This window comes from Sinocyclocheilus grahami, unplaced genomic scaffold (genome assembly GCF_001515645.1).
Source record: "Sinocyclocheilus grahami isolate Dianchi unplaced genomic scaffold, SAMN03320097.WGS_v1.1 scaffold225.1, whole genome shotgun sequence".
Taxonomy (NCBI): Eukaryota; Metazoa; Chordata; class Actinopteri; order Cypriniformes; family Cyprinidae; genus Sinocyclocheilus; species Sinocyclocheilus grahami.
In genome coordinates, this window is record NW_015505404.1 from 1,125,011 (window position 1) to 1,136,163 (window position 11,153).

The 11,153-nt window shown below is 37.3% G+C and overlaps 1 protein-coding gene across 2 annotated transcripts in view; it reads left to right on the plus strand.

Moving 5' to 3' along the window:
• LOC107596941 (insulin-like growth factor 1 receptor) overlaps positions 1-11,153 on the plus strand; it is a 102,293-nt gene that overhangs the window by 76,974 nt on the left and 14,166 nt on the right. For both annotated transcript variants that reach the window (XM_016287806.1, XM_016287807.1), the window contains exons 4-10: positions 2,348-2,484; positions 3,853-3,997; positions 5,199-5,407; positions 6,853-6,979; positions 7,105-7,340; positions 7,427-7,594; positions 7,747-7,951. In XM_016287806.1, the coding sequence (XP_016143292.1) occupies positions 2,348-2,484; positions 3,853-3,997; positions 5,199-5,407; positions 6,853-6,979; positions 7,105-7,340; positions 7,427-7,594; positions 7,747-7,951 (1,227 nt within the window). The remainder of the gene's footprint in view (positions 1-2,347; positions 2,485-3,852; positions 3,998-5,198; positions 5,408-6,852; positions 6,980-7,104; positions 7,341-7,426; positions 7,595-7,746; positions 7,952-11,153) is intronic.

Sequence of the window (11,153 nt, forward strand, 5' to 3'; positions counted from 1 at the left end):
ACCGTGAGGATGTGTTGCAAATATTATTTGCCGATTCTGACACAGAAGGGGAATATTTGCCTTTTGGAAATGACGATCGGTCGTCTAATAATCGCGCTTTGCAGTGCAATGGTGCCGCCGTGTAAGGCGAGAGTATTCACGAAGCACAAATAAGTGATCATTTCGACCCTTTGCCTAACGGAGATGGGGGTGGCAGGGGAGAACGTGGTCGTAGTGTCCATAGGTGAGCTGTTGCTAGAGGTAGAGGCAGCAGGGGGAGGAGAAATAGGGCTGGAAGTAGCACTAGCTGCCCCAAAGAGGTGGGAGTGGCCGCGCTGTGCGTGGGAGAGCCGGGAGACGTGGTAGAGGCAGCAGGGGTGATCTGGATCTAAATAGGGCTGGAATTAGCGATGACAATGGTGGCTGGGTTTATTTGAGAAATTAAGAAGTGTATCAGGACTGGATCAAATGCTTTGATGAGCCTGTTGGTAATTTAGTACTTTCTCCTGTTTTATTGTTGGTTTCCTATTTTCTGATCATTTGGAATGAGGATAAAAATATAAAAAAACATGCAAATAAGAATTGATTGCAAACATCAATTCAATATCTACTATTTCCTGAATATTTTGAAATTCAAGATGGCCGCCTCTGATGACGTCATAATATGCTAATTAGATTAGTATATTTACACCCCACATAAACTTTCGGTCATGCCCAACATTTTTCGAATTTACAATAGATCTCTATCTTTAAGCCCTTTCAAGCCACAAGCTTTTGAAATCTTGATGTCAAAATCCTGCATTTTTTCCCAAAAATCCCTGGCGCCTAAAGGGTTAACTGAAATAAAGCTGAAATAAAATATAAATATTGGGTGAAAATTTTAAATTCAACATTAATGAAAATTAGAAATTATTATTCTGAAATAAAATAAGTTGAAGTATTACAATTACAAAAACTAAAACTGAAATAAACTTCTATTTAGATTAATTTAATGATAAATAGAAATATAAAAAACTAATCAAAATGACAAAAGCACATAATAAAATTACCACAGCTTTAAATTTAAAATTAAATGTAAAAAATAAAAAAGCTCATTCAAAATATTAATAAATTATAAAAAATGTAACTCTAAAATAAGCTATCATTACTGCATACAAAATAATATATTCTTAACTATATACTAAATAAAAACTTCATTTTGTCATACAGATTAATATTTTTATATAAAATTTTATATAAAATGTTTTGTAAAACTAAACACTGTTATTGTGAAAAAAGGCATTCAAAATAACTGTACTACCAAAAAGTTTTGCAAATTTTTCATTTGAAATATGTTGCAAAATAGAGAACCAGTCACAAATAACAGTTGTTTGTTCATTTCGAGTCAGAAGTGGCTTGTGGTTCAGTAAGTGAGTCAGTTCAGTAACCATAACTTATTTATTGAGTCATTTGAACGATTCAAAATAACAAAACATGGCCCTTCGGTATACTTAATTCTGACTGGTTGATCACAGCATTGTGTGGTAAAATGTTTTTGTGTAACTGCCGTCAGGGTTTATTTTGTGATAATGATCTAACCGCGCAATATCATCACATTAGCAACGTGATTTGTGAGATTAGATGAACATGTTCCTCTTGAATTCTCATTTATAAATCCATAAAGCTAAAATGGGAAATGTTACCACAGAATTGGTCATAAACAACAGCCACCCTGCCTGTTCTCTGTAGATAGTGGCTCCATTATTAACACCAAACCAAACCCGTGTACACTTTCTGCAACCCTTTTATACACCATATGAACATCTTAATTGTTCTAAAGCTGTTATTTATGCTGCCATTAGGATTTATGTGCTAATTTGAAGGTTTAGATTTATGATCTCAATATTCAGGACTGTTTACTTTCAGGTGGCACATAACCATACTGGAAACCGTTTCTTGAGGTGAAATATGTGTTTAAACTGGGTAAAGGAGACTGTAATTACAACACATTGGACTTTACTTGAACACCTGTACTTTTCAAGTAAAATATTAACAGAAAAATCACTTCATTTACTTTTCCATGTAACTTTTTACATGTTGAGCCTGTTTTGTAAATTGACCAGACCTGGTTTTGCTTCACTGCTGACTTAATGATCCTCCTTTCACATAAAACCCAGGGTTCAGGCGAGGACTCTGTTAAGCACAAAGACCTCATAAAGCAGTGACCTTGTATTTATCAAAAACAGGCCTTAAATATGCTTCATGTTGGTGAGACACAATAATCCTGTCACGGTTCACTGGCGTTTGCCTGTTTGGAGTCTGTGTGTGTGGCTGTGATCTGTCCTTGACACTCACTCTCCCTTCTTCTGCCTCTCTCTCCCACCTGCAGTATGTTTTGTAGCGCATGTGACGGACTGTGTGATAAGGTCTGCGAATCTAAAACAATTGACTCGGTGGATGCTGCTCAGTCCCTGCAGGGCTGCACAGTCATCAAAGGCAACCTGCACATCAACATCCGGAGGGGCAGTAAGTACCCTCGCTCTTACCCTCCTCTCCCACAACCCGCAGTGATAAGGTGTTTCTCATTTCTAGACAAATGACAGACCCAAGCTTGAGCCATTGCATCAATATTTGTGCCTCTCCCTATTTTTATACAAATATGTGACCCTGGACCACCAAACCAGTCATAAGGGTCAATTAAAAAAAATGCTTTCCATTGATGTATGGTTTGTTAGAATAGGACAATATTTGGCTGAGATACAACTATTTGAAAATCTGGAATCTGAGGGTGCAAAAAATCTAAATATTGAGAAAATCACCTTTAAAGTTGTCCAAATGAATTCCTTAGCAATGCATATCACTAATCAAAAATTAAGTTTACGGTAGGAAATTTATAAAATATCTTTATGGAACATGATTTTTACTTCATATCCTAATGATTTTTGGCATTAAAGAAAAATCGATAAATGTGACCCATTCAATGTATTGTTGACTATTGCTATTTGGCTATTGCCGTGCTACTTATGATGGGTTTTGTGGTCGAGGGTCACATATATTATTCATAGTTCCCACAGTCATGGAAAACCTGTCAGAGAATATTAGAATTGTGATTTACAACACGGGAATGTAATGAAAATGTGTAAAATATAAAAATGTCTAGTCAATTTTTATAGTAATTCTTTGTGCTCTGCTCTAAAATATTTAATTTGCTAGATTATTGTTTTTTATTATTATAAAACTTAATTGTGTTTTCACTAAAAACCATGTTACATTTTGTCATTGGTACATATTCTTTGAGTTTTGAAAAACTAAAATTGAGAGAAAATATTTTTTTTACATGTTAACTTAAAATATTAGTATTTTTAAGCTCTTGAAAGCATTTTTTTAACAGTGCTTTGGAACAATATTTAGTGTGAACATTTAAAGAAAGTTGAAATGAAAAGTGTGTAAAATATACTTAACTTATATTTAATATAATGACAATATAAAATCCAGTTAATTATTTTAAAAATGTGCACTAAATATATATCTGCTTTTCCAAAGACTGGTACCTGATGCACAAATTAAAATCACTTTGGGAAAATTTGGGGTGCTGAAAATTATTGGTTAAACACTGGGGGGGGGGGGCATTTATTAACTGACATGTTTTTTCCTGGTGTGACACAATAAGGCTCATGTATTTTTTTAGTATGAGCTGCTAAAGCTCTTTGTGGTTTGATATGGGACAGTTGCTGCCGCACATGTATCACTCACACTGATGAAGTGATGAGTTAATGCAGACACTGTGTGTCCTGTGGGATTTGGTTTGTGTTGCTCCAGTGTCATATCTCTTTCTCTCTGTCCGTCTGTCTCTCTTCTCACACGGTCTCTCTTGCTCTCTCTCTGTTTCCCCAGATAACATTGCATCAGAGCTGGAGAGTTTCATGGGCCTGATCCAGACAGTGACTGGATATGTAAAGATCAGACACTCTCAAACTCTGGGCTCTCTGTCCTTCCTCAAGAGCCTGCGATACATTCATGGAGAAGAGTTCACAGAGCAGTAAGACTTTAAAGCACATAATGATTGTCATGGTATTTCGATGTTTGATTGTGTACAGAACAGAATTAGCCTGCAAAACAGGTGCTGTATGCATGCTATATGTCTCATTGAACACCAGTTATTTGTTGGCATGCTTAGAACTGTTAGAATCATTTGTGTCGTCTTAAATAGTATAACAGCCTGATTCCACTTGTGTGGAGATAATTTCAGCTTAAAGTTTCCTCATCAGATGAGGGAAAAATATATGACTGATTCCTGTAAAAAAAAAAAAAACTCATTAAACCCCTGTTTATTTAATCAAAAATAATATTGTTAAATATTATTACAATTAAAATAACTTTCTATTTTATTATATTTTAAAATGTCATTTGTTTCTGTGATGGCAACGCTGAATTTTCAGCAACCATTATTCCAGTTTTCAAAGTCGCATGATCCTTAAAAAAATCATTCTAATATTATGATTTGTTGCTGTTCAAAGATGATCAGAAGCGATCATGTTCTAAAACTCCAGCACGGTAGTCACGCTGCAACATAGTCTCATGTCTGAAACAAAAAGAAGAACATGAGTATTGCGTGCAGGACTCTGTGTCCTTCAAAGTCCTCCGATTGTAACATATTTCTTCAAAGGTTTCCATAGGAATGGCTGAAAGTAATAAAATGTCAACTTTAATGTAATGTACAGCTCAGGGTCGTAAAGCTGAAGTCGAGAGATTCAGCTAATATATGTATATGCACAGAAGTATACAAGAAGTGATTTCACACACACACACCTTTTCTATTAATCACTATCTGCTATCTGACTAATTTTTCCTCACATGGTGTCAGTGTTTTATGGAGGATGTCAGAGGGAGGCTGTGGGAACTTTTCTGTTGTGATCTCACTAGGATTGAGTTTCATCTTGAGGAATGCTTGTAAGCAGCTCAGACATTCTCCACGTTCCTGAGGTGTTCAGTGCAACTCAGTCGGGTACAGCTGCAGAAGTCATCCTAACCCTCTTCTGAGCCATGATCTCCATGCGTGCTTTAATGAAACACAATCTGTGCACACGCTTCAGTTGTTGTTTTCACACATATCGCATTCGTCATGTGTATAGATCTGATCATTCTCATTCCTTTCTTTGGTTAGATTTTTCTTACATTAAAGATAAGAAATGTAGTGTTTAATACTTCGTTATTTGGGTATGTGTGTTTTCCTATTACAGGTCGTATGCATTCTCTGCAGTCGACAACCAGAACTTGCAGTATCTGTGGGACTGGAGTCAGCACAATCTGACCATTAGAGCTGGGAAATTGTTCTTCCGCTTCAATCCCAAGCTTTGCATGTCTGAGATCCAGAAAATGTGGGAGAAGACCGGTGTTAAGGAAAAGATGGAAGAGGACGATGCTCGTAACAATGGAGAACGAGCAAGCTGTGAGTAGATGAAGTGTTTCCCGTGATACTCTGCCACTGCCACAGCAAAATTTGCTGATTTTTTAAAAGAAGTAAAACTACCAACTATATCAATTGAACAGGCATGCACTAGATGCCCCACTTACTCCTGATGAACTCCATAAAGTATTAGATAAAAATACCAAACAACAAATCACCCGGACCTGATAAACTCACAGACGAATTCTCTAAACACTTCTGGCAAATTTTATTTCTGTTATTTCATATAGTAGTCACAGAAATAATAACTACATCCAAACAAAGACCATGCTTATCCCACTAGTTACCGCCCTCTCTCGTAGATAAATACAAATGTAAAAATCATTACCAAAGCTCTAGCTACTAGGATAGAAACATTTATCCGATGTTAATCCACCATGATCAAACAGGTTTTATCAAACACAGAAATTCTTCAGATAACACCCATAGATTATTCAGTTTAATTAGTTTTGCCAAAACAAAAACAAACCAAAATCATTTTTATTCACAACTCTTATTTATACCATTTAACTCACTAGTATAGAAATATGGCCTTTGGGGTGAACAGTTTCTCCAATATCAACAAACAAAATCCATAGTTAAATCCAAGATTAATATAACTAATGACATCACTACACTAATATCTAAACTTCATAAATGTATATCCAATACCGATTCAACAGTAGCACTACCAATGGCCAACTGGGAAAATGATTTGGCTTTCTCCCCCAATCCCGACCTCTAGAAGGAAATTTGTAATAATACCTTTTCCATGACTAGCAATACAAATTTACAACTAATACACTACAAGATAATTCACAGGACTCACATCACCCAAAGGAAAAAGTTTTAAATGTTCTGTTCAAATATTCATATACACTGAACAAAATTTTAAACGCAACACTTTTGTTTTTGCCCCCATTTTTCATGAGCTGAACTCAAAGATCTAAGACTTTTTCTATTTACACAAAAGGCCTATTTCTCTCAAATATTGTTCACAAATCTGTCTAAATCTGTGTTAGTGAGCACTTCTCCTTTGCCGAGATAATCCATCCACCTCTTTTTTTGACATTTGTAAGTGAGAACAGGTTGGTAGACGACAGTATTATGTTTCTACAAAGACATCACTCAAGACTCTTAAAATGCATTTTGCTCACAAGGTGTCTCAGTTGTTCTTCTGTACCTGCTCTATTATGTGTTTGACAAATTTCTGTACAGAGCGAATTTGCTTCGAAGAACAATGATAATGGCTTATTCATACTTTTTCCTCAGAACATAATTGCTCTGACTCTAGACTGGTGAGACATTAACAGAAGTGCCTTTTCTAATACCACTCTGATTCCTAGAAGCTCATGAAAGATGGAAAGGCCATGGCACAGTCTTACATTCAAGTTGAAGAACTCTTATGGGTGCTTTTAGTTAAATCTCTCTTATGACCCCTATTCTAGGTGAGAGTTATATTCTAAAGTTCAAATCCAACCACACTCAGAGTATTCGGATAAAGCTCACTTGGGAGCGATATCGACCGCCTGACTACAGAGACCTCATCAGCTTCATCGTGTATTACAAGGAGGCGTAAGTATCAGACTGCCAGAAGTTACTATTATAGATATATTATTTACATCAAGTTTATTAGCAGCTTGAGGGTTGTGATAAAGCATTATATAAATGTGCATTTGTGCACTGTTGTCTCGATGTAGACCATTCCAGAACATCACAGAATTTGACGGACAAGATGGATGTGGCTCAAATAGCTGGAACATGGTGGATGTAGACCTTCCTCAGGACAAATCAACAGACCCAGGAGTATTGTTGTCTTCTCTTAAACCCTGGACACAATATGCCATCTTTGTGAAAGCTGTCACCCTGGTTGTAGAAGACAAGCACATTCTGGGGGCTAAGAGTGAGGTGGTCTATATCCGCACTAATGCATCAGGTGGGCATCACCACTATCCCTCCAATATCCAGTACCCAATCTACAATTAGACTTATTACGCCAACTAATCTCTTGCAATTCCACAGCGCCGTCAATGCCCCTCGATGCCCGTGCATATGCCAACTCCTCCTCGTCTCTGATGGTGAAGTGGTCTCCTCCCATCTCTCCCAATGGAAACAAAACCTTGTACCTGCTCCGCTGGCAGCAGCAGACAGAAGACCATGAACTCTACCAGCATAACTACTGCTCTAAAGGTAAGTGTGCACCATTAATGTACCCTCATCACTTCCACTAACCTTCAGGTATTCCAGAGAAACGTACAATAACTATATTTACAAAATGTGTGAAGCTTGTGTTGTTGTTGTTTCTCAATCAGCTCAGTCTGTGTCATTGTTTTGGACTACAGAGCTAAAAATTCCCATCCGCATCTCAGCCACGGCTTTGTCGGACATGGAAGGTGAAACAAAGCCCACCAAATCAGATGTTGGTGGGGGTGAGAAGGGCTGCTGCCCCTGCCCAAAAACCAAGGAGGACCTAAAGGCGGAAGCTGAAGACAGATCTTATCGAAAAGTCTTCGAGAACTTCCTGCACAACTCCATCTTCACACCTAGGTATGACACATGCACTGGTGGCACTTTCTGAAACTCTTAGTGTGACGCAGGTCTGTTTGGTTTAGTGGACTCTCCACTTTGCATCTCCTGCTATTTGAAAACATTTCTACAGCCCAAGTGCCTAAGCCCGGTTTAAATGTTTGAATGATTTGATTTTGAAAAAATAACATTTTAGGTTCAGTACAAGTCGAATCAACATCACTTGTGACAAAGTATTACAACACAAATTTTACAGTGAAGCACTTACAATGTAAGTGAAATCAGGGTCAATCTGTAAATGTTTTAATACTGTGTTTCAAACATATAGCCATAGGACGTATGCATGTTCACAAGATTTTAGTGTTAATATAGTGTTAGGGTGCTTTCACACCTGGCCCGTTGTTTCGGAACCTGGAGTGTTTCCCCCCTTAGCTTGGTTTGTTTGGCCATATGTGAACACGGCAATCGCGCTCAGATCTGTGCCAAAACAATCGGTCCGAGATCGCCTGAACGAGGTGGTCTCGGCTCGATTGAAAACGAACTCTGGAGTGGTTGGGTTGTAGTGAGAAAGCAATCCGATCTAACGGACCAACGAACCAGGCTATATCACAATGTATAATGGGTAATTACGTAAATTCCGTGAAAAGCATTAGCTTTGTTGTTTTGCTAATACCTCAAAATGAACCTGTGAATGTCTGTGGGTGAGCACGTCTTCGCCATTCAAAATCAAAGTGCACTTTTTCATTTTATAATGCCGTCTTATTGCTCTTCTTCCTAGTAGGTGCATTTTAAAAATGTTTTCCCGATGAATCCTGGACTCCTGCTCAAAATGATAAATTAACATAACGACAGCTACAAAAAAAAACAACAATAAGCCCGCAAAGCTGTTGTCGTTCCATCCTGACTGAGTGGAATCCTGGAAAATATACCGTGTAACTTTGGCCAATGAGGGAACAGTTTACTCGCACGTGAATTTTATTAACAAATTTGGTCCATTTCGAAACTTTGCCGTGTAAAAGCGAACCGCACCAAGAATAAAACGCAACATTGTAATAATTTTAATCCCTGTTTCGTAACAAAGCAATAGATCTACAGGTGTGAAAGCACCCTTAATAATGATCTTACAGACCAAAAAGTTCAAATTGACAACTTTGTTGCCATGATAACATAATGCCTAAAACCATAAAATTACCATAAAAATGTCAAGAACAATTTTACAATTCAACAGAATAAATTTTTGTTAAAATGGAATTATATGTAAATTAATTTTTATAAATAAAAGTGTTTTAAAAAATTGTGTTTTTATAAAACCTTAAAGGGATAGTTCACCCAAAAATGAAAGTTCTGTCATTAATTACCCTCTTGTCGTTCCAAACTCGTAAGACCTATGTTCATCTTCGTAAGACAAATTAAGATATTTTTGATGGAATCCGAGAGCTTTTTGATGCTGCCTAGACAGCAGTGGAGTTACCATGTTCAAGGCCCAGAAAGGGAGTAAGGACATCGTTAAAATAGTCCATGTGACCAGGGGTGCCGCTAAGGGGGGGAAAGTTAGGATGATTCTAAAGGCCCACGCACTTTGGGGGCCCCCAGAAATCTGTTTTATTAGTGGTAACAGTAGTAGTAGTAATGTAATAGAAATTATAAATGTATCTACCAAAGAGTTACAAATAAAACAAAATTACGGCTTATTTCTGCATTTCTGGCAAAACTATCTCCCCCCATTCACTGCATGGTTTTGTCCCGTCCTACGTAGCCTAGAGTCACTGAGTGCGATCAGATGGTAAACTGTCAAATTAGAGATGTCTTCGAGTTCGAGGGGGGGGGGCAAACCGAGCCGGACGATTTGGTCAGTCACACTTTTAAACACATTTTAGATTTGCTATAGAAAAGCTACACATTCACACTGATTACAACATAGAGCAGCAGCAGGAAGCGCATGAGGTTGTCATGGCAACCAGATACACTGCACGCGAATTACGGATGCGCTTCTATGTTGCCACACTAAACTTAGCAATAAACACGTTGAAAATAATACACACTAAACATGTCTGTCAAAACGATCTCAAAGAAGGCTTTTATTAAGCAAATCAAGAAGTGAATTACTCATCCACTGTTTTAAAAAAAATACTTTAGCTGGGTTTCCACAGCCAGGGTCACAATTAGCTACAGTGTATGAAGCTAAAGGTTTTTGGGTTAAGGTTCATAATGTAGAACATTTTTAAAATTGTTTGCTGTATGTGCATAGGTAGCTAGCAAACAAGGAATACAGCTGTTAAGCTAATAGTCACATTTAGCTGAGAAAGATCATGATTGAGAAATGTTGGATACTGCTGGAAATGCTGCTATGGGGTATCCTATTTATTATTTTAGGATTTTTTTTGTTTGCCCCAGTTAAGCATTTTGTTTAATATAACTGATTAAGTAGTCAAACTCATTCCATATCAGCAGAATAGTGTGGTACAGAAAGTCTATGTCCATAGAACAGGTTCTTAATGAATTATGTTACTGATCCCTAATGGTCAAAAGTAATAGGTCAATATTATTAAATTGCAGACCAAGATTTTGCCCCCCCCCCCCCGCCATAATGCTATTCTAGGGAATTGTGTGCTTCTAAATTTATACCAATAGTTTGGACAGGACCCTTTTCTATTCTAACACGACAATGCCTCTGTGTATAAGGCAAAGTAAAAAAAAAGTGCAGAATTTAAATGCAGACCTTGAGCCAAAAACTCATCACCGAACACCAATGACTTGTGCATATGCGTACAATCATTTTAGACACTTCCAAACCTGGAAATACAATTTTTAAATACATGAATTATGTTTCCATCTTTGTTGCCACAGTTTTGGAAGTGCTTTTTTTCTGTTCTAAAGAAGGGGGTGTCCCAATACTTTTGTCCATATGTATGTACAAGTCATTGGTGTTTGGTGATGAGTTTTTGGCTCAAGGTCTGCATTTAAAGGGATTAGGACTTGGCTTTATGCAGACCAGTCAAGTTCTTCCACACTGAATCAATCTTTTTATTTATTTTTTACCTTGCCTTATACAAAGAGGCATTGTCGTGTTAGAATAGAAAGGGGTCCTGTTCAAACTATTGGTATAAAATTAGAAGCACACAATTCCCTAGAATATCATTATATGCTAAAACATTAAGATTTGTTCTCGTGGAAATTACTAAAGTAGTCAAACCTGTTCATTAGAAGGGGGGGGGGGGGGGGA